The following is a 24,546-nucleotide window of genomic DNA, read 5'->3' on the forward strand; positions in this document are numbered from 1 at the left end:
AACAAAAGATAACAAAAAAAGTGCAAGAAGAAAACAACCACTCCAGAAAGAAACATAAACCATGCCCTTCGCCCTGCTGTTTTAGTTTTCCACTTAACATGGAGTTTTAACGTAAGGAAGAACCTGCAGTAAGAAGTGGTCTACTCCATATCGTTTAGAAACCAGAGAGGGAAAGCACTAAAACTTAATTTTGCAACTAACATTGCGACACTAAGATGGGATGCTGAAAAAGAACAATCCAGAGTTGCCTCTAAAGAAAACAGCTGAGGATGGAACGAGGGGAAGAATGGCCCCTCCCCGTACCACCCTTCGCTCCCCGGTTCGCTTGACGGGCTGTGCAAAACCCTCATCCAATACGGCGGAAAAGGGGAGGGTGGAGTTCCCGGCATGCCTCGTGCGTTGGTGCCCGGCCGGTGGCTAAGATGGCGACTCCCATGCATCGCCTTATTGCTCGGAGACAGGCGTGAGTGTGTGTGGGACTTTGGTGGGTGGGATGTGAGGTCGCGCTATGGGGAAAGGCAAATGTGGTTGTTAAGGCTGTATGTCCTCTAGATAAGCTACGGGTGGTGGTGGTCCTGCGGGAGAGTTTTGTGAAGTCAGAACCTCGCCAGTTGTTACCTGACAGTCGAGAGAACCAGCTCGGATACGAGAGTCACGTAGTCTTAATCAAATAAAACGGGGTGGGGGAGAGACCAGGAGTAGTTTGAAATATATACGTGTAAACTGTTCTTTTAAGAGGCAGAATTGTCTGTCTTTGTCTGTGTGACTGTTAATACTGTATACCCACGAACAGTGCTCCTTATGACTGTTTATACGTGGAAAGCTCAGGAATTGTAAATATGCTAGATCTTGGCATCTTAAAAGGCTTAAAATCGCAGTCTTGACCCTCGCCTATACAAGTTCAGGAGAGAAGGGTGCCCGTTGCCAGTTGTGTGTTTATCTTTTTCTTTTCTGTGTTACCTAATAGGAAAGTGTTGTAGGCTTAGTAGTTTACTGTGAATCTTAGTGGTATTGGTTTTGGTATATACCATCTTACTTGGTCTAGTTATGTTACCTTGTTTAGCAGCACCTGTCCATCAAAGCTGGTTTTGTTGTTGAAAGAGTAGCATTGTATGTAACATTTTGTACATATGACTGTTCCCTCTCCATACAAACCCCTCTTGCAAAATGATATTGTGGTGAGTTGCATTCTTACCTTAACAAAAATGTTATGTGCTGTATAGTCCTGTGCATCCTTATTTGGAAGTAAGTACCACTGTGTTGAAAGGGGCTTACTCCTGGGTAAATACGAACAGGATTGCAATCTCAAAAAAATTATATGCACACTAAGCTTATAACAGTTGTCAGCCGATTCCCTCAAAGTGAACTCTTAGCAAAAGTTGAAGTCATTTTCTTTGTCTTGGTGTCCACCTGTATCCCATATGGAGCCTAGCAGACTATGCGGGTATAATATTAAATTGGGGATTTGTAAAGTTTACCAATTCTTATTTAAAGTAGCTTAGAAATGTTGCTATGACATATTATTAATGACTATACAGAAATGATGCTAGCACCAGAAGTGTGTTATCTGTGAATCTAACCATTTTGTGACAGTGATATGATCTATGGCAGCCTTTCCCAACCAGTGTGCCTCCAGATGTTGTTGGACCACAACTCCCATCAGCTTCAGCTAGCATTGCCAATGGCCAGGAAAGATGGGAATTGTGGTCCAACAACATCTGGGGGCACACTGGTTGGGAAAGGCTGATCTATGGTTTTAAGCCTTGAGGGCTTAAAAGAATTGTGAAAAGGGCGTATGACGTCGTCTTCCCCGTTTTTATTACCCATGCAGTCTTTTAATGTACTCATAAATGCTGCTTAGCATATTGCACTAAACTTAAATATTACTGCTTTACTGTCTTATGTCATTTAGTCAAGGTCAGTTGTTTGCAGAAAGAATATCAGAAGAACAAAGCAACATTGAAAAGGGTGCATGTTCTTTGGTTTAAAAAATTAAGCTGCTTGCTTATATCAAATTATATCCCTGGACCTATTCAGTTTTCCTATATGATCTATTTGAACATAGATTGTAGGGTCTGTAGTAATCTCTCATTCAGTTGTAGCATGCAAACGGCTTGCACAATATTGATTTTTAATCCAATTTTTAAACTACTGTTTAAAGCCTGTTTATACTTTTCCTGAGTAAAATAATAAAGGTAAAAAAGGCATTTTCTGAGGTATTGGTTTGTAATAGTATCGTACTGTGTTTTACAAATGCTGTTAACTGTACTAAGGACAATAAAGGGGAAGGGGATTAAAGGCACAAGCATTAGTCTAATCCATCTCCTGACTATTACTCATAAAACTTTCGTAGTACAAGGCACACACTCTTAGCTGCTTCTCATTCTCACACAGCTTTTAAGAAATTGTTGGAAAATCCATCACGTTCATAACATAAACCTTTGCTTTTGTTTCACTGCATCGTACTAAATCAAAATCACATCCAGTTCAAAGAGGGTTTCTTCTGGAGTGGTTTCACAGTCTCTTTCTTCAGGACAGCTAGAACTACTCCATATCAGAATGAGGTATTGATGGCCACCTAGATCCAGCTGGTCAGCCATCTTTTGCTGGACATTAGAAGCCATAAGTATCAAGGGTCTAGCAAATGAGTGGTAATCCTGCCCCTCGCTGGATCGTCACCTTGTAGTGGTGAGTGGGCTTGCGTGTCCAATGAACCCTATGAGCGATGCCATCGGGAGTCATGTACTCCCAGCAGGGTCACCCATGGCAGTAAGGTCAAGGGAGAGGAACCAAAAAACGATCCAAGAAAGTCCTCAACGGCAGAACAGGCGGAGGATAATAATGTTTATGTTACAACGGCTGTGAAGGCGGATGAAGGCTGCAGCAGATAAAAGACTTCCAATCGTCATGGTATCCATGCCATTGGATCAAAGCCTTTTTCTGTCAAGATTGTGTGTTGATCGTCGTGCACCGATCTCCCCACATAAAACAAATTCACACACAGGTGTCTTCCATAACAAAAGTCCTATGGCAATCAGCGAATGGTGGCAGGGGCAGGACTGAAATCCAGAAGCCCCTAGTCATGAACTGGTACATTGACGGTGGATACAGATTCAGACAGATCCTTTGTTAAGGACTTTATTTTGGAAGACAATCTTACTCGGTCACGAGTGATCGCCAGGAAATCCATGTCCTTGCAAGCATCTTGGACATCAACAACTGGAATTAATCCAATAAATTATGACCAGTTAATGTTTTGGACACATTCATTCATCACAGCAATAGTAGCATAGAGGTCAAAACATGTGCAAGCAATTTTATCTTAAAGTGTTTAGCAAATAAGTCATAGGAGATTACCAGGGGTTCCTTCAAATCAGCTTGTGGGCCTAGGTGAAGAAGAGCACAAACCAATAAAAGTTTTACTGGCCTCAATAGTGGTGAAGTATTATTTCTTAACTGCTGTCACTGGCCCAGAGTATGGTCTTAAAGTGAGCTCTTTACTGGGATCAGTTGGATTGGCCCAAATTTTCCATCGCTTGTGTTAAAGCCATTGTTTAGTCTGCTTATTTCTCCCAGCTTACTAGAATATCCGGGAGCTAAGTGGGCTCTGTTTAGCGGGAGAGGGCACGTAGGAGTAATTATATTTATAGCCCAAGTCAGTTCTGCAACATGCATTGTAGCTATGGCTTTGACATGAGCATCAGCATTTGTTCTATATGTGTTTTATCTGTTTTGCTGAGTTTTATTCCTGTTCTAATCTTTGTTATCTTTATCATGCTTTAATGACCTTTATGCGTTGTATGCTGCTCTTAAAGTTTTAATTTGAAGGATGGCATAGAAATCTTCTGAATATAGAACAGATGATGGTAGGTTTTTCTTGCGTAGTTAGAACTAATAGATATCTTGACTTTTCCTAAAGGCTCATAAGTGATTACAGCACATTAAACAACATGTAAAGCAACTCTAGGAATTATTGTGGTGGTGGTGGTGGTGCTAGTAGTAGTGGTAGTGTTTACTGCATTTATATCCTACCTTTCCTCCAAGGAGCTCAAGGTAGCATACATGTATGCCTGTAAAATGGATCTCTCTCTATCCATTTTATTCTTACAACAAAAGGAAACATATCCTAGGACAAAAGGGAACATTAAAATTTACATAATCAAAACTAAACCCTCAATTAGCACTCCTCTTCAGTCACTCATACATATTTTTCCTTTTTAATCCTTTGGGGCTTTTTCTTGCAAGAGATCATCAAACTTGGTTGAGTTAAAAATAATTTTAGTGCGTTTTTATTTATTAGATGGGCCATCAATATGTAGATTTACATATATAACTTCCAAATAGTCTCACTTCAGCAATAGAAATGTAGCAGAATATCAGACATTCACTGGTTTAGTTTTTGTAGATCTGCAAGGCATCAAGGGATGGAGCCTACTGTTGAAATCAATTTGAAGTCAGAAAGGATACTGCCATTTAAATGGCTTCTGGACCATAGCCCAGACTTCTGTTTTAGTTTTTAACCAAATGCCAAAAAGATACTATGCTTTCTAGAACAATCTCAGATCTGCTAAAAAGCCTTTGTGTTTAAGAGAAATTCTCTGTTTTAATTTTCAGAAGTCTTTTGAACTTGTAGACATTCACTGTCCTTTATACAATAGCTGCTTTGTCATTATATAGTAATGTTGATTATTAACTCCATCTAATAGTCTGTAAATAAATGTTGTGCTAGTATCTAACTGATATTACAGTTTTTGATATTACTAACTTGTGATGTGTGTGTGTGTGTGTGTGTGTGTGTAAAAATCAGTAACTGCTATGTCCACAACCCAGCAAGTTGAGAGTAGCTCTGGATGCTTTTTTCCTACCCTTTGTCATATGTTCTGTTGTTTTATAGTAAATAATTGTTCTTTAAGCTTTCATGTGCTGATTTTCATTGTATAAGATAATTTTGAACCATACGTATAGTTTTCACCCTTTTCCATGTTATAAAATATACTGTTAAATTTGTCAAAATATTATCCCTTAATTCTGAAACAAAACAAAACAGAAATCGTGCTTTAAAACAGGGATGGGGCACTGCTGGCCTTCCAGGTGTTGCTGGACTACAATTTCCATCATCCTATTGGCTGTGCTGTCTGGGAGTGATGGAAATTGTAGACCAATAATATCTGAAGGGCCAAGGGTTCCCCAGTCCTGCTTTAGAACTAGAAAATTAATCTAGAGCCAAGTTAAATGAGTCCTCAAATATAAATCAACTTCCTCCCAAAGGAGGTAATGATTGTAATCCAGCCACCACTGGAGGCAATGATAAAACTTCCATTGATTGTTTTATATATATGAGTTGCATTGCATCCCAAGGATTGATGAAATCCACATACTCTGATTCAGCTGGCCTGTGAACCAGTCATCTAAATTCCAGTTACGCCACTGGTTATGGGTTAGAACACTTGAGAGTGGTTGTGCAAACATTTCACTGAAAGTAGAAAAGCATCCATTAAGTGAAGCTATAATTTCAACATAAGCTTTTTTTAAAACTATTTTTAATAATGTCAACTGGACTGAAAATCAGTTCCAAGATAGTGTTATTTTCCATATCTGGATGTCTAAGATATTGAAACAAAATAGTTTTTAAAATTCAGATACAATACCAATAATTATGTCAAATTGACATTCCTTCATTTTTAGGTATGAGGCCATTCCAATATTAATTGGAGTGTGATTACTCTTAATGCTATGCAGGACACTGCTTCTGTAGGGCATTACAAAATATGTATATCAAAGGTAATGGATAATGACAACCATCAATATGATTAGTCCCAAAATAGTTGAGTTCTCTTTATAGCAAGGAGCCTGAGAACTCATTCTGTCTTCTTCTGGGAACAGGAGTAGCTCCTGTCTACAAAATCTGAGGTATGCTACTACCAAACTTCCTTTTCCTCTGAGCTTGAGGCAAGGGCAATTCTCAAAGCAACGAGTGATTAATATTATGCAGATGAGGGAGCTTCCAGTCTATATCTCTTTCTGTCCTGGGAAACAGCCAGCTTAGTTCCCTCCAATTCCTAGACGTAAGTGAGTAGCATGGGCTAAAAATCTAGGTACTTTTGAGAGGACGCAGTCTGTCATGGGTAGTCACAAATACACAAAAAATGTCAGCAACTAATTTTAAGAGTTTATTAAAAATACGTTTTAAGAGCAAAAGGAACAGGCAGAATTGTGTATGAGAGACTTGAGATTTTCCTTTATTTTCTATCTACCTCAGGCAGCTACTCACAGGCATAGGGTTCTGGTCCCCTCGCAAGTAACACTGTGTCCTGCTGTATGGCCAGATGGATGGTGAGGGACAAAGGAATGTTGGCAGCATTCTGTTCCTGATTGGCAGCTGTGACCAGCCAGTCAGATGAGTGCAACATAGCCAGAGAAGGTGCTGTTAACCACTTTGTGGAAGTTGAGAGATAGGGCTATCACATTGTTAATGGCTGCTGGAGTTTTCCAACTCCAACAGAGTTTTCCAACAGAAAGGGAGACATGACTTCTCCACTTAAATATGATAGAAGACTAGAGAAACTGGGTCATCTTAAGGAAGGGCAGAAACGCACTACATTCTTCTAATAATTCTTGATGACTTTATTCTGTCTCTTTCTTCAAAGTTTATCTTGTGGCCTAACACCTAAACAGATCCTGGGTGAAATTTTAAATCAATAGAGGTCAGTGGCAAATATGTATTCTAATGTTTTTGCCAATGGCATACTTTAGTAGTTAACATCTTAAGAAGGTTAGCAGTAGAAAATCCTGCACGTTTGTGTACGCTTCTAATAGAATGTGTGCAAAGTTGACTACCCATGTTACTTTTTTCACACAAGTGTATCTGTGAGAAGATACACCCAATAATGACTTGCCAGTAATCACAATTCTATGCATTCTTAAAGGCTTTATACTTGAAGTATATATTTGTGAACCAAAACCCTGTAATGGAAAATAGCTATAATGGAAAGTATGGTTAAAGATAAAATAACCAAGCATACAGAAAATAAAGGCTTACTGAAGCAGCATGGTTTCTTCAAGGGTAAGTCCTATCTCACTAACCTATTAGAGTTCTTTAAGAGTGTCAACAAGCATATTAAAAGAGGTAATGCAGTTGGCATTCGACAAAGTACCTCACCAAAGACTCCGGAGTAAGCTTAGCAGTCATGGGATAAGAGGAAAGGTGCCCTTGCGGATCAGGAACTGGTGAAGAAACAGGAAGCAGAAAGTAGGAATAAACAGACAGTTCTCCCAATGGAGGAGTGTAGAAAATAGAGTCCCCTAAGGATTGGTATTGGGACCTGTGCTTTTTAACTTTTTCATAGTTAGCACAGTTAACATGTGGAGTTAGGGATAAGCAGTGAAATAACTACATTTGCTGATCATACTAAATTGTTCAGGGTTGTTAAAGCAAAAAAGGATCTCTTGAAACTGAGTGAGTGGGCAGAAAAATGGCAAATGCAATTCAGTGTAAACAAGTGTAAAGTGATTATTATTTATTGTTATTTATTTTATTTGTATCCCGCCCTTCTTCCCAGCAGGAGCTCAGGGCGGCAAACAAAGCATTAAAACACTTTAAAACATCATAAAAAAGATCTTAAAATACATTAACAAAACAGCATTAAAACATTTTAAAAAACTACTTTAAAATAGGGTTAAAAACATTATTAAAAACATATTAAACAGTTCTGACACAGATGCAGACTGGGATAGGTCTCAACTTAAAAGGCTTGTTGAAAGAGGAAAGTGATGCATGATGGGGCAAAAAAATCTTAATTTCAGATGTATACTCATGGGGTCTGAACTGGTGGTAACTGACCAGAAACGAGATCTTAGGATACTGGATAGCTCATGAAGATGTTGACTCAGTGTGTGGCAGCTGTGAAAAAAAAGGCAAATTTCATGCTTGGGATCATGAGGAAGGAAAGGGTGGATTGATTTAAATCAAGAGAAACTCTTGATTTAAATCCAGTCTGACACTTACAGTTCTTCACATATTTCTTAAACAATGGTGCAAATCTCATTATTAAAACATGTTAATTTACAACTTAATACAGCATTTTACGAGGATACATTTTGTAATAGTTAATCAAGATAACTTGATTTTTATTAATTTAGGAAATAGTACATAATACTGCCTGTGTCAAGCTGCAGATACAGCAACTGTACATTAGGAATGGTAAGAACTAAATCACAAACACAATAGCGCTCATATTTTATTAAACTAAATCTTAAATGTTTCATAAATGTTTTAACATTGCAATTGCAGCAATTTTCTGGATTGCTGGCTGTCCTCAAACTCTTGTTTTTAACTTTCATATTTTATTAACTCTTAACAGACAAGTCTCCCTTTAGGATGCACACCTTAATGTGGTGAGGGGGTTTGAGAGTGTTGAAGAAGCTAAGATCAATGCCGTCAGGAGTCTAGACCAAGAGGCTAAACTCCTAGCAGAGGCACACAAGGCGGAATGGTCAAAGCTGAGACACCAGACTAAGATGCATCCAAACTCAGAGGAAGGCAATGGTAAACCACTTCTGAATACCTCTTACCACAAAAGCCCTATGAACAGAGTATCCAAGACGCAACACGAGATAGTGCTGGAAGATGAGACCCCCAGGTCAGAAGGTACTCACCGAGCTACTGGGGAAGAACAAAGGACAAGTATGAGTAGCGCTGTGACTAATGACACAGCTGGGTCAAAGCTGAAAGGAAGCCCAGAGGCTGATCCGCACAGATGCGAAAGGAGAGTCCAGAGTTGTGCAACTTACACAATAGGAACATGGAATGTGAGAAGCATGAACCAGGGAAAGTTAGAAATTGTCAAGCAAGAAATGGAACGTATTAACATTACAATACTTTACGTGAGTGAATTAAAATGGATGGGAATGGGACATTTTCAATCAGACAACTACAAAATATCTTATGCAGGAAATGAGAAATCAAGAAGAAATGGGGTTGCTTTAATAGTGAAAAGTGATGTAGCAAAAGCAATTAGGAGCTACAACGCAAGGTCTGAGCAAGTGATATCAATGAGATCAAACGGGAAACCTATTAACATAACCATCTTCCAAGTCTATGCTGCAACAGCAAATGCAGAAGAGGAGGAATTGAAGAGATTTTATGCAGAAGTACAGGAGGAAATTGATCACACACCAAAACAAGATGTGCTGATAATCATGGGAGACTGGAATGCAAAAGTAGGGAACAGAGAAGAATTAGGAATTGTGGGGAAATGGGACCTAGGAGACAGAAATGAAGCAGGAGAAAGACTTACTGAATTCTGTGAAGCCAGTAATTTGTTTCTTGCCAACACATTTTTTGAATAACCGAAAAGAAGACTGTACACGTGGACATCATCAAATGGTCAATATAGGAATCAAATTGATTATATAATTGGTAGCAGAAGATGGAGAAGTTCCGTACTTTCTGAGAAAACAAGACCAAGAGCAGACTGCGGTACAGAACATGAACTGGTTGTATTGAAAATCAGAGTAAAGCTAAAGAAGAACAAAGCAATCATAATGCCAAAATACAATTTAAATAAAATGCAGAATATCAAATAAAGAACAGATCTGAGGCTTTAAACTTTGTTGACAGAGAACCAGAAGAACTATGGAGTGAAGTCACATTATCAGGGAAGAATGCAAAAAGACAATACCTCAAGTTAAAAACATCAATGGATGACTGAAGAAACTCTTAAAATGGTTAAAGAGAGAAGGAAAGCATAAGCAAAAGGGGATAGGGTCAGAACCCTAAATGCAACAATACAGCGACTAGTATGTAGGGACAAAGAGAACAATAGTTACTGTGTAGAAATAGAAGAGGACATCGAAAAGGGAAGAACAAGAGCCCTATTCCGAAAGATTAGAGAAATGAAAGGGAAATTTAAACCAAGGGTAGGGATGTTAAATAATCAACAGGGCAACACACTGACTGATCAAGATGAAATAAAAAGAAGATGGAAGCAATACACTGAAGAACTCTATAAAGAGAAACCAGGATGACAGATTCATTCACGGAGGAACCGTATAATGAAGAACCGGAAATTTTAGAATGTGAGGTGAAAGCTGCTCTTAAAACACTTGGAAGAAACAAATCACCAGGAACAGATGGCATACCAATAGAGTTGCTATAAGCTACTGAGACTGAATCTGTCCAAATTTTGACAAAAATCTGTCAAGAAATATGGAAAACTAAACAATGGCCCACAGACTGGAAGCATTCAATATATATCCCAATCCCAAAGAAAGGGGATCCCAGGGAATGCAGTAATTATCGAACTATTGCCTTAATATCCCATGGAAGTAAAGTAATGCTCGAGATTTTACAACAAAGGCTGTTACCATATATGGAGCGAGAAATGCCAGATGTCCAAGCTGGATTTAGAAAGGGAAGAGGCACCAGAGATCATATTGCAAACATGTGTTGGATAATGGAACAGACCAAGGAATTTCTGAAGAAAATTACCCTGTGCTTTATAGATTACAGCAAAGCCTTTGACTGTGTAGATCATGGAAAACTATGGAATGTTTTAAAAGAAATGGAGGTACCACAGCATGTGATTGTCCTGATGTGCAATCTATACTCTGGACAAGAGGCTACTGTAAGGACAGAATATGGAGAAATCGATTGGTTCCCCATTGGAAAGGGTGTGAGACAGTGGTGTATTTTATCACCCTATTTCTTTAATCTATACGCAGAACATATTATACAAAAGCAGGATTGGACCAAGATGAAGGAGGTGTGAAAATTGGAGGGAGAAATATCAATAATTTAAGATATGCAGATGATACCATACTACTTGCAGAAACCAGAAATGATTTGAAGCGAATGCTGATGAAAGTTAAAGAGGAAAGCGTAAAAGCAGGACTACAGCTAAACGTCAAAAAGACTAAAGTAATGACAACAGAAGATTTGTGTAACTTTAAGTTGATGACATTGAACTTGTCATGGATTATCGATACCTCAGCACAGTCATAAACCAAAATGGAGACAACAGTCAAGAAATCAGAAGAAGGCTAGAACTGGGGAGGGCAGCTATGAAAGAACTAGAAAAGGTCCTCAAATGCAAAGATGTATAACTGAACACTAAAGTCAGGATAATTCGGACCATGGTATTCCCGATCTCTATGTATGGATGTGAAAGTTGGACAGTGAAAAAAGTGGATAACAGAAAAATCAACTCATTTGAAATGTGGTGTTGGAGGAGAGCTTTGCGCATATCATGGACTGCGAAAAAGACAAATAATTGGGTGTTAGAACAAATTAAACCAGAACTATCACTAGAAGCTAAAATGATGAAACTGAGGTTATCATACTTTGGACACGTCATGAGAAGACATGATTCACTAGGAAAGACCATAATGCTGGGAAAACCAGAAGGGAGTAGAAAAAGAGGAAGGCCAGAGAAGAGTTGGATTGATTCCATAGAAGAAGCCACAGACCTGAACAGGGTGGTTCATGACAGATGCTCTTGGAGGTCACTGATTCAGAGGGTCGCCATAAGTCGTAATCAACTTGAAGGCATATAACAACAACAGACAAGTCATCATGATGCTAAACATACATTGACCTTGAAATGTTTATAACTAGATTTCATCTTCCCCACTCCCACTGTGTTTTTAATGATCGAATGAAACAGAAATTGGAGTTTCAGCTCCTACTTTTTTGCCTAGGGAAGTTTTCCTGGTTGTTTTGCCCAGGGAAGGAATTTCTTCAAAATACTCCCAGATAAGGTTTCTCTTATGCCCATAAATCATGCCAGTTCTTCTGTGGCAAAAGCGTAGGGGAATATAGGAACTGGAAGCTGTGTGTATACTAAAATGTCTTCCCTTTTTTCTTTCCAGTCCTTTCCACTGTTACTTTCTACTCTGCCTCCAGCTGTCCTTTTCTGTATTGTCTGTGTTCCAATTCCTTTGCTTTGTGTGGCCCAGCTCTGCCACCACATAAGCTCAGAACAGCAATCCCATTCCCATCCAGTCTGTGTCTTTGCACATGTAACTTTACTCAAAGAAACAAACAAAGTCCAGAACTTCCAAGAAGCAAGAGTTTGTAGTTTGGCTGGGCAGAGCCATTTTCATGAGATGGAAAAACCAAAATGAATGCTTGCGTTTGATTGGTAGGTCACTCAATGTGTGTGAGTGTGATAGAGCAATTAGTTCATTTTTATGAGACTTTTAAGTGTAGGCTTGGCATGTTTGTAATAAGACTGAATTGAATGAGAGAGAACTTTACTATTTTATTAATGATTTTTTAAAAAAGCAAACCAATTTAAATAAAAATGAATATAAATTAAATTAAAAAGTTAAATTAAATTAAAATTCTGATTTTAAAACAACACAAATTTTTATTCACCCTGGGAAAGAAACTGAAAATAAAACTGCAGATATCATAAGGCCGTTATACAAATCTATGGTGCGACTGCATTTGGAGTATTGTGTACAATTCTGGTCACCTCAAAAATGATATTGTAGACAGATGCTCTTGGAGGTCGCTGATTCATAGGGTCGCCATAAGTCGTAATCGACTTGAAGGCACATAACAACAACAACAGAATTGGAAAAGGGTCAGAAAAGGACAACAAAAATAAGCATAGTGGAACAGAAAGGTTTTCAGCAGCACTTAAATGTTGAAACAGAAAACAAATACATAAACATATACAACATGTTACACTTGGCTAGCTGCTTATTGGTTTCTTAATTTTCTCGACAGCTCCATATGTTGGGTATTTAATATACACTTCTTGGAATTCTAAGAAGTATGTGTGTGTGTTCTCTCCAACGTATCTAAGCAGCACAGTCCAATGAGCCATAGTCAATGAGGCTGTGGATATGCATCTACCTTGAACTTGTATATAATACCAACTTCCAAATTGGTTGACAGGCAGAGGGGTAGAAGGAGTTAAAAAGCAATATGATGTAGTAATCTGAATAGGACAATTGGAGTTGGAATCCAGCAGAAGTCTGTCACGTGGTATTGTAGAATGTTCTAAGGTGTATATTACATTATTTTAAAGAATGTACTTGAGAATCTTATACCACCTTGAAATTCGGGCAGACAAGGGTCCTGCTGACTTTCCTTTGGTTTTTCCATTGTCCTGTACTGTAAAACAATGTAAACACTTATTATACATGTCATATTTTTTGTAAGCTGTCACACAGTGTGTATGATGGCATTACATGGGGACATGATGCAGGACGACGGTGGGGCGAGGCAGGTGTGAGGCAAATTGGATGAGGGCTTGAGGGAAGCAAGGATAATGGGTGAGCGAGGTGGGCGAGCGAGATCAGCGAGTGTGGGAACAGTGAGGCAGACAAGGCAAGTGGGTGTGGGGAGGGTGTAGTGCTACCGAGTTGCACCAGTCTGGTGCTCTGTGTGTTACCAGTGTTTGTCCAGAGCAGCGTGGGGCAGTGGCAGAACAGGCAGGCAGGTTGGCGAGGGGAGTGGGGATGCCTGAGGGGGTGGGGTTAGTGAGGGGAGTAGGGGTGCCTGGATGTATGTTAGGTGGGTGAGCGGAGCATGCAGTATGAGCGAGTTGGCGAGTGAAGGGAGCAGCGGGACAGAGCACCCCATGTCTGTTAAATAATTGTATATAACTAGAGAACCTTTGGGAGAGCCAATGTGGTGTAGTGGTTAAGGTGTTGGACTACGACCTGGGAGAAGAGGGTCCCCACACAACCATGAAGCTCACTGGGTGACCTTGGGCCAGTCACTGCCTCTCAGCCTCAGAGGAAGGCAATGGTAAACCACCTCTGAATACCACTTCCCATGAAAACCCTATTCATAGGGTCACCATAAGTGGGAATCGACTTGAAGGCAGTCTAGAGAACCTTTGACCTATATTGAGCTCAAAGATGTTTCTCTCTAGATTCAAATTTCACCTATTTTTGCTGTGACAGTGGAAAGAATAATCAAATATTATTTGGAACTTGCTGTAGTTCTAGCTGTACAGTACCTTTTTCTTGTGTAACAGCTGCTCCTGCTGGTACAGTCAGTAGTGGGGGGGGAAGGGAGAGAGATGAAAGGATTTCTGCAGCAGCACGGAATGACTAAATTAGACATTCTTTGCACATTTCCCTTTTCGTAATTACTATCCTTCAGAGTAAACTGGATAGGACAATCATGAATATTAAAAGGCAGGGATCATAAGCTGTGAAGTTGTTGTTTTTTTAAAAAAACAACCCAACCACAGGTGGATTGCTTAAAGTCAGCAGGAATCTCCTTGTGATCCTAACATTGCCACCCTATTGTCAGGAGATGGAACTCCTGATTCTTTTAAACTGTTTTTTTCTTCTCTCCACCTCCTCCCTTGGGGTGGAAGTAAGAGCTGCCCATTGGGAACAGTTGGACTTTAATGTAGCTTGGATTTAGTCAGCACCGTGCACACCCAGAAATGTGACTTTATTTTTTAAACACTTGAGAACACAACACAGCTCTGCGAAACACTGGAGCACAAGACATTGGCATCTAATGACTGCTTGATTTTTGCTGGAAGGAAGGACTGATGGAATTACATTGGCCTTTGGTATAACCTAAGGAGAACCTTGTATTGGGCATTTTTGGCTGGAAATTGAACTCATCCTCTACCCTGCAATACTAGCAGTGGAGTACACTATGCAGTTCTCATAAGCCATCCTCTCAGCCACAGCCTCTTTCTGTTTTTCAATTCACCTGCAATTCAGTATGTCATTCTCTCACCTCCATAGCTGATGAGTACATTGTTCCCATTAACTTCTAATTTCAAATAGAACCCCATGCTAGAGGTCCATAGTTGGTCATTTATGTGCTGGGACTGTTTATTTTCTGGTATGTTTGTGTTACTTGTGGTTAATAGCCTGCTTTTAAATGAAAGACATCTGGTTTTAAGTACTCTTGGATATTTCTGTAGGGAGGCAAACAAGCAACATGTGAGATGTCAGAAGTGTTTGGAATTTGGGCACTGGACCTATGAATGTACAGGAAAGAGAAAATATCTGCATAGACCGTCAAGGACAACAGAGTTTAAAAAAGCACTTAAAGAAAAGGAAAAGCAACTATTACAACAGAGGTAAGATCAGAGGTGCAGAAGACTGTACGCCAGTTGTAGAAAAATGCATGTGCATGATCCAGCTGTAGTTTAAGAGCCCCTGAGTCCTGTTGATTTCAGTGGGAAAGGTAAGCATGTTCGGGGAGTAAAGGCTAGTGCAGATGTAATACAGCAGTCACATTTTCTTGCAACTTTACATGGTGTGACTTGCTGTCTTGTTATTCCCTTGCTTAAACATTGTAGTTCTCTTCTTTCTGGTTTGCCTGTTGTACAGCTTCATCTTCCCTCCATTCTGCTGTTCAGAACTGTTTTCCCTTCTACATCTCATTTTGAAAAGTTTTTCCTTTCATTATACTTCCTTGGTTTGATATTACTCCTCTCTCCCTGCCTTAATATTGATGTCCTCATTCCTATCTTTGTTTGCTTGTTTGGCGTTTTACTTGCTTCCTTGTTGTCTTTGTTCTGCATTTATCTTAGCTAAACCTTGCCTTACTGCTTTGATTTTATCCTTCCACTCTCACTCGTTTCCCCTCTTCTCTGAAACTTTTTGTCCCAACTAACTACCACCGTGGCTTCCGAATATATACTATGAAGTACTTTTACAAATCCCTCCCCAAAATTCAAAGGATCCCAAGGATGTAGGGCCATTCGATCCCGTTGAAGGTTTTGTAAATATCGAGAGATTAGAGTTGCTGGTTCCCTTTCCGTTCTGCTGTGATGGATAACGTTCAAGACCCTGCAAATTGAATCGACAATCTGCCCACAATGTCCTTGTGGATCCTTAGCTACATATTGCCCTACCATGCTTCCCAACCGATTAGCTAGCACTGCAGACAGAATCTTTGCATCCTGGCTACGAACCAAGCTGATTAGAATATCTCCCCGGTTTTGTCAGAACAATGAGTCTGGAGGACCTCCACGAAGGTGGCATCATGCCACCATCCATAATAATGTTGAGTAAGGAAACCAAAATAGGAGCCAGAGATTCCTGAAAAACTTAGTAAAACTCCACCAAAGCAATCCATCCCTGGAGCCTTATCATTTTTCAGAGCTTTGATTACTGTCAAGACCTCATTTGCTGTGATACTTCTGTCCAGGAAGTCAGCATAGTTGTTGAGCAAAGGTGTGGGATAAGAGATACTCCTCAATGTGTGCCAGGTTGGGATTGTCAGTACTGTACAGGTCTTTATAATAATTTGCAAAAGTTTCATGAATTGATTGCATTGTGTAAGAGAAATGGCCACCAGGGTTAGCAATATGAGCTATATGATTTCACTCCCTTTTTTCTCCTAAGGTCCTTGCCAGGAGCCTTGATTTTTTATTACCAAACTCATAATAGCAATGATTGATATATATTTACTGTAATTTATTCTGTATATTTACTGGTTAGTGTGCGTGTGTATACACACACACACAAAAAAAAACATGGTATATACTAATATAGTCAATGTCTATTACAGTAAATAGTAACACTAGTAATTACCAAGCACTGCTACTGAGATTCTTCTATTCCTTTGAGTTGGGACAATTTGGGACAGAGACAAGCAAATTGTTCCAAGGTGTCTATGTGTGAATGGAATAGACTTCCTTTCATAAAACAAGACTTTGCTTCCATTTATTCTGTATCCTCAAATCTGCTTTGCTGGGTAGCTGGCTTGGGGGGCTGTGGACCAGCTATGGGAGGTGCGAGGGTTTGGGGGGGAGGAGGGGAAGTCCTGTTGCTCTGTTTGTATGGTGCTGAATTTCACTAAAAAAAAATTATGCTGGTCTTTAACTACCCAGGGCAGTTTGCATAATATTTCTGTCTCCTGTGTTGGAAAACCTATATCCTTGCCACTTGCCTGTTCAATTTATTTCTTCTAGGAAGTGTGATTCCCCCCCCCACTGTTTAAGTCTAAGCTTCACTATGCATCTTTTTTTAAAAAACAAACACAATATTGAACTATTGTTTATCCCCCCCCTTTTAACTAGCTCTGGAGAATGCACTACAGACAGGAAGAGCAAGAAAAAAAGGTATGTGAGGAAATCTGAAAACACAACAAATTGCCTGTCTGTTGCACTGGTTCTGTGATAAATGATGTAGCTTGACTAATGAAGTAGATATGTATAACGTAGGTAGATTTAGTTCTAGTAGCCTTTTAATATTAGCATGATGTGTTCTACTCCAGTTAATTTTTAGATTCCATTTATTCTTCCTCTTCATGTGTTTGGTGGTAAACATAGAAGTATCATTTGACAGATAAAATTAGTTTATTAGAAGTAGCTGTCAAAATTAATAGAAGTAAAAATGTTTTTCCCTACAGAATTTCAACTGCAATAATTTGCTTCCTAGCCTGTAGTAACTTACTTTCTTTTTTTGCATCCAGTATTTTACTTAAGTCCTGGACCCAGTGTAAGCTGGATCCAGTATTTTAATTTCTAAGTCTATCTGAAAACCATAGCACCCTTGAAATTTAAGTGTTCATGTGCCACATCTACAGCTTCTTCTGATTATTGGGTAAAGAAACTTCAGTGTAGTTCAGAAAACTGAAATATTCTGGTTTACAGTAACTACTCTTGGGTATTTCACACATTTGTCTTTTTGTGTTAAAAGAAATAACAGAATTCCACTAATGATAAAATACTTTTTAATGTTTTTCATGAAGCCAGTTGTTACATAATATAATTTAAAAATTGTTTTTGTCAATTTGTGGTGACTTGGGAATATTTTCCACCCTCACCTCTGCTGACTTAGAGGCTGCAGACACTTAGGTCTGGTTCAGCTTCCTGCTGTGTGAACAAGCTGTAGTAAACTTGTAGCTTCTGCACTACCAAGCCCCCTGCCATTCCTCTTTCACTTGCTGGAGAGGAGGTTGGAAGCTTCTGCTTCTAAATTTAAACAAGCCAGAGTCTTCATATTCTGACATACCTGGAAACTGTTGTAGCAAAAGCTTCCGATCTCATCTTTAGGGGTGTGAAAGGTAGGAGTAGCATATGAGCCCAAAAGACTTGTCGCAGCTCATCCATATAGCAGGAAACCATGACCTTGGTATACCCTCATGTGGTATTGTGTATTTGAGCCTAGAACCCAGTCACAGAGAAAATTGGTTATATGAATCTGCTAGCTAAAATAATGTTTTTTGTTAGTGACACAAGTATAAAATACAAAACTAGGAATTGCTTTGACCTTTGTTGGGCACTGAAGCTCACCTAACACTTGAATTTAATATTCATGGTAATTTGTATATCAGTGATATTACCCTGCTTTTATAGTTAGTTACTTTTAAATAGTAGTTAAACGTTTATAATTAGAGAACCAAAACTATTTTTTTTTCAAATAAGCAATTGTTGTATCTTGAAATGCCATCTATGTGAGTGGGTGCCTAAGAACATTTTGGGAAACATATGGGAACTGTTCTATTATTGAAATTGCTTTAGTAGACTTTGCTAGTCACTGACTGGTACAGTGATGCTGAATAATATCTGCTGGACATCTTAACTCTTGGGCAGGTCTAAAAGTGTCACGAGTTCCAGCAGTAGCAGCAGCATCAGTTCTGCTAGTGAGTCTTCATCTGAGAGTGAAGATTCCTCATCCTCTTCTTCTGATGACAGTGACAGTGAGGAAAGCACTTCTACTTCCTCATCATCCCCCTCTTCAAGTAGTTCTTCCAGTTCCTCTGACTTTGACACAGATTCTAGTTCCTCCAGCAGCAGCAGCAGCAGCAGCAGCACAGACAGCAGCACAGATGATGAGCCACCAAAGAAAAAGAAGAAGAAAAATAATCTGGTGCAGTGTTAGGACTCTGGTGTTTATGAACGATAAGTAGCATCTAAAATGAATAATGGCCAAACAAAGCTAACAGGTCAATTTTTACAACTGAAAAACCTTTGTGTTTTACATAGTAGTTGATAGGGCATAAACTGTTAAATGGCAAGTAATGCTTATTGAAAGAGTATTTTTGTGGATTATTGTTTCATAGGAAATACTTTTTTCTTAGCTTTTAAAGAAATCTATCAAATGTTTATATGAAATAAGGTCCAGTCACCCTGATGTTTACATGCCAGAAAGCAAAACACATTTATTTGAATCATCCTGTTACGTCACACAGCAACCTTCTGTTCGTATCAACTTACTTCATGTTAAAAGGAAGATAGAAAGATAAAAAGTACAAAGCTTTATTTCAGTTGGCTGATATGTCAAAGCCATATTTAATCTCCACTAGCAGTCAAAGGGGAATGATGTTGCCTTCAATACAAGTGAAACAAATTTCTTTTTTCTGTCACTTGGCTGGTCAAATACTTGTTGCAATATTAAATTGCTGATTTTGGAGATCACTGTTATTTGTGGACCATACGTTCATGCCAATCCAGCAGGATTGGTTCAGCATGTTGAAACAGGCTTCTGTCCATAGATTGCCCTTCTGGATGTGTTCCTGCATATGCAAAACGATGATGTGCAGAGATCCTAGCATAGTAGTAAGTGGTAGACATCACTACACTCAAAGATCTCTCTCTCCGAAGGGGATGGTTCATGTTCTTAGTTTTGAAAAATTCTAGTCTATATTTGTGCTAGGGGGAATCTGATTCCAGGAAGCTCTCTGTCGCCACCCCCTAAGCAAACAGTGCTGTCCAACACTGTCAGTGTCCACCATGTTTAACAGTGGAGATCCTTGCACGCAACTACATACATGCCTCTCTCCAGCATGTACCACAATCTCTGGACTAGGGTTAAATGCTTTAATCTTTTTAACAAGACCTGTTCAGAGCGTAAAGGCCATTCCTTAAGCTGCACTTGCACTGTGCTTGGAGAATAGTGTTAACTGTTGCAACTGAAGTGTTCATCTTTGTGCCTTTTCATAAAATTTAATGTTTCCCAGTGAGGGTGTTAAAATGAGGAGCCTAGAGAAATTGTAATAACATACAAATGTCATATTTTCAATGAGGAAAAAAACATTTATTTTCATTGGAACTAGATTAAAAAAGAGGAAAAAGTATCTTTAAATATTTCCCCTTGTGCTATTTTCGCATACTAATTCTTAACTGTAAGATAAATTTGATTATTTTGGTCATATAGTAATTTCCATTGTATTCTAATTTGCAATCACTTATTTAGAACAACTATTTCTTTTTGCATAGCACAAGTTATATATAATTGTATGAACTTTGAAATGGCAGATACATAATAGCAAAAATCATATTGCAGTACATTTCTTGCTAGTTACAGAAGTGAACTAACTTGCTATTGTGAAGAATTTTAGCAATTGGCAGTAGTCACTTAATTTGTGATACAGTTTCCTTTTAGTTTCTTATTGGTGGGAGTCTTTTTAAGAGGGAACATGTGGGGGAAGATCTTAAATATCCTAGTCAAGTTAAATATGAATTAACTATTGAACTATTTTTTATATTTTTATGAAAATGTAGTGTGTAGAATGCCTTTTGAATAAAAATGTTCTATTTAAATGTTTGTGTAAGTTGTGCATTATAGTCTGTAACCATTTCTATGTTTTGCAGATACTGTAGTTCTAAAACTACCAGAAAATTATTTGAAAGTCATGCTAAAGAATGTATCATTTACGAGGAAAGATTAATAAATTATTAAATGCAAATTAAGAGCTTTATCATTTATTTTCACATAATGTAAATTCAGTGCCAGTACTGCAGTTTGTTTCTTTAGTTGATTCTGGTATTGAGAACTTGAAGCCATGAATGATAATGGAGGGTATATCTAGGACAGTGGTTCTTAATCTTTTTTGGGTCATGGACCCCTTTGAAAATCTGATGAAAGTTATGAAGCCCCCCCTCCCCAATTCACATATACACACAACACTTTGAATAAATTTATTTTATTGCATTGGAAGTTGATTTTTTTGTGCCTGGTTCATAGAGTTATAGAATAGTAGAGTTGGAAGGGGCTTATAAGGCTTAATGCAGGAATCCAAGTTGAAGCATACCCAACAGATGGCTGGCCAGCTGCCTCTTGAATGCCTCCAATGTTACAAAGCCCACCACCTCCCTAGGTAATTAGTTCCATTGTTGTACTGCTGTAACAGTTAGGAAGTTTTTTCTGATGTTCAGCCAAAATCTGGCTGCCTGTAACTTGAGCTCATTCTCCATGTGCTGCACTCCGTGCTATCATATCTCCCCTCAGTCTTCTCTTCTCAAGGCTAAACATGCCCAGTTCTTTCAGTTTCTCCTTATAGAGCTTTGTTTCCAGTCCCGATCATCTTTGTTGCCCTTCCCTGAACCTGTTTCAATTTGTCTGCATCCTTCTTAAAGTACAGTGTCCAGAACTGGATGCGGTACTCAAGATGAGGCCTAACCAGTGCCAAATAGACGGGAATTAGTACACAACTTGGAAATTATACTTAATGCAGCCTAAAATAGCATTTGCTTTTTTTTGCAGCCACATCGCACTGTTGGCTCATATTCAGCTTGTGATTAACAACAAGTCTAAGATCCTTCTGGCATGTATTGCTGAGCCAAGTATCTCCCATCTTATAACTGTGCACTTGGTTTCTTTTTCCTACCTGTAGAACTTTGCACTTATCCCTGTTAAATCTCATTCTATGGGTAGTAGTTATCCCTCCAAATTTTGAATAATCTGCAGATTTGATAAGCATTCCCTGCACCTCCTCATCCAAGTCATTATTAAAAATGTTGAAGAGCACTGGGCTCAGAAGTGAGCCCTGTGGTATCCTGCTTGTTACCTCTCCCCAGATTGAGAAGAAACCATTGATAAGCACTCTTTGAACATAATTCTGCCAATTTGGATCCACCTGATAGTTGTTCCATCCAGCCCACATTTAGCTAGCTTGCTAATCAGAATATTATGGGGCACTTTGTCAAAAGCTTTGCTGAAGTCGAGATATATTATGTCCACAGCATTCCCACAGTCTACAAGGGAGGTTACCCAATCAAAAATGAGATATGATTAGTCTGGCAGGATTTGTTCTTGACAAATCCATGTTGGCTTCCTGGACCCCCTGAAGCGCATCCATGGATCCCCTAGAGGTCCATGGACCACAGATTAAGAATCCCTGATCTAGGAGATGGCAGGGACCTACTGTTGGCTAATCACTTAAGAGAATGAGAGCAACAGTAGTATGGAGATTATATTGGACTTGATTTGCTCAGACACAATATGCCGCTGAATCCTAATTCAGAGGCAATATGCTATTGAATACAAGTTGCTGCAATGCAGCAGGGGTGGGTTACTGGTTTCATGTCCTGGTTGTGGACTTCACAGAGGTATGGTCACTGTGGGAACAGAATTGGGCTAAATTAGAGTTTTCATCTGTTCTAGCAGGGTCCTTGTCTCTTGTTCGTAAACAAAGATCTTGCTAAAGAGATCTCTAGTGTGGAATCAACAAAAACGAAGATCTGTTAAGAAAAAAATAGCTGTCAAAAATGAAATAAAATATGAACTTTAAAGAATCCTTAATGTGAATGCAGAAGAATGGGGTTGAAATTGATAAGAGCAGTTAATGGCCTTGTTAGCATGTACTGATAAGCCCTAGGTAGAAGCAAACTATTTATTAAATGTATATCCTCCCCTTCCTCCCCAAAGGAGCCCAGGACAGCAAACTATAGCTTCCAGTAGATGAGCAGGGTGTGATGCCTGCTGCTCAATTGCACATGCTGTGCCCTGCTTGCCTCCGGAAGAAAACCATGAGACTTAGTGTTACATGCAAACTAGCACCTGTGGTTTGTTTCTCTCAAAACAAAGGACTGAAATGTTCTGTTCTGAAATGTTACTGTTTGGAGCCAGTGGTGCTATATACTTTTTCTGAATGTGTAAATTGGTTTTAAGTAGCTTATTAAGGTTTCACTCCTACTTTGCTAGTGTAATTAAACCGGCTAGAAATTGTCCGAGTGAAGATAAGGTGTCTACAACAGTTATATACATACATACATACATACATACATACATACATACATACATACATACATACATACATACAGAGAGAGAGAGAGAGAGAGAGAGAGAGAGAGAGAGAGAGAGAGAGAGAAACAAGCTGTGAGTGGTAGTTCACACAAAACACTAAGGCAAGCTCATGGTCTTTCTGGAGGCAAGCAGGGTGGAGCAGGTACAATTAAATCGCATGTACTGTGCTCTGCTCATTCACGGTAAGTAATAGTTTGTTTCTGATTATAGCTTACCATTGCATGCTAGCCAGTCCATAGTCATGTTCATACAATGCTTTAATAAGCAATACAAAACAAAGATGAGTTACAGAGTGCTGTTACCATCTCAGTTTAAGAGCCAATCGCATGTTTTTAAAAAGCACATGACACAGTCATCCTGAGGGAAGGGAACCCTTTGGCCCTCAGGACTCTTCCTAGGCCACACCCCTCACTGGTCCTACTTTATTTATTTATTTATTTATTTATTTATTTAATTTATATACCGCCCTAAGCCAAAAAGGCTTCACAACTTCGAGTTGTAGAATGTGTCCTTGAACTCTGGTTATGCCTCTTGCTTTCCTGGATGGAGGACAGAGAGAGGTGTGTGGGTGTTCAGAAACTAGACTACTGTACAAAGGTAAAATGTACGTTAATTGCTTCAGAAACGTTTGCTTCTGACCTCATCTACCACTGACGTAGCTCTGGAAAGTTGCTCAGAAGGGAATGAGTCTTTGGGTTCAAAAAGGTTCGTCACCACTTCTCTACCACTTCAGATTGCAGGTTGGGGTGATAATTTGATGGTCCCCTACTAATTCACTGTTAATCCAAACATGTCATGGATTCTAGTCTAGCATTTTCTGGTGAACAATTATTTTTTTCCCCATGGCAGACCGTTGTCATGCTGCATTCTGAAACGTTACTGTTTGGAGCCAGTGGTGCTATATACTTTTTTTGAATGTGTAAATTGGTTTTAAGTAGCTTATTGAGGTTTCACTCCTACTTTGTTAGTGTAATTAAACCGGCTAGAAATTGTCCCAGTGAAGATAAGGTGTCAACAACAGTTATATGTGAGGCTTGGAAATGTTTTAACTAAGCCCTTTTTTCTTCAAAGCTTCCTCGAGGTTATGTACAAGGATGCTTGAGCTATTACAATTCTGTTACTTTTTCTAAGATTCATTGATTGCTAGTACATGGGAGGTATTGTCACAGGTCTGATCGTCTTGCCTAAACAGAATCGTAATGATGTCAAGGTGACTTTCCCTGCTCCTATGCTAAAGAGACTTCTAAGTGTTCGTGTTTAAGCAAATAGATTATTTCAGATGTATTGGAGGGGATTGACAGTGCTTCCTGAAGACATGGAAACTGGAACTGGTATCTTTCAAAAGTCCAAAATTTGAAGTGTTTTAGAAACAAATTTAGATTTAATTGGAGAAATGGCTATTAACCCACTGGTTATTTTATCTAAAACCAAATGTTTTGCCCGAGGATATGGAAACAGTTGTTCTTCTTTTCAACAGCAGTAAAAATGAGTTTAATCTATAAAAAAAAAAGATAAATCTTCTTGCCGCCCTCCCCAGTTATGGTCTGGCTGTCAAAAGTAAGGAACATCGTTTGT

General features: G+C 39.0%; 1 protein-coding gene across 4 annotated transcripts; it reads left to right on the plus strand.

The window, feature by feature from the left end:
* Positions 1 to 335: 335 nt before the first annotated feature.
* On the plus strand, positions 336 to 20,632 carry ZCCHC10 (zinc finger CCHC-type containing 10). Of its 4 annotated transcripts, XM_061617020.1 has the most exons (5): positions 373 to 473; positions 7,945 to 7,950; positions 14,910 to 15,068; positions 17,019 to 17,060; positions 18,537 to 20,632. In XM_061617020.1, exons 1-5 carry the CDS (start codon positions 388 to 390, stop codon positions 18,823 to 18,825), a joined length of 582 nt encoding a protein of 193 aa, XP_061473004.1. In that variant the 5' UTR covers positions 373 to 387; the 3' UTR covers positions 18,826 to 20,632. The 4 variants fall into 4 exon arrangements, with proteins under 4 accessions (XP_061473001.1, XP_061473004.1, XP_061473002.1 ...); XM_061617017.1 differs by lacking the exon at positions 7,945 to 7,950 and having other exon boundaries at positions 336 to 463; XM_061617018.1 differs by lacking the exons at positions 373 to 473; positions 7,945 to 7,950 and adding an exon at positions 517 to 539.
* The last annotated feature ends 3,914 nt before the right edge of the window (positions 20,633 to 24,546 follow it).

The sequence above is a fragment of the Rhineura floridana genome, chromosome 3, assembly GCF_030035675.1.
Source record: "Rhineura floridana isolate rRhiFlo1 chromosome 3, rRhiFlo1.hap2, whole genome shotgun sequence".
NCBI lineage: Eukaryota > Metazoa > Chordata > Lepidosauria > Squamata > Rhineuridae > Rhineura > Rhineura floridana.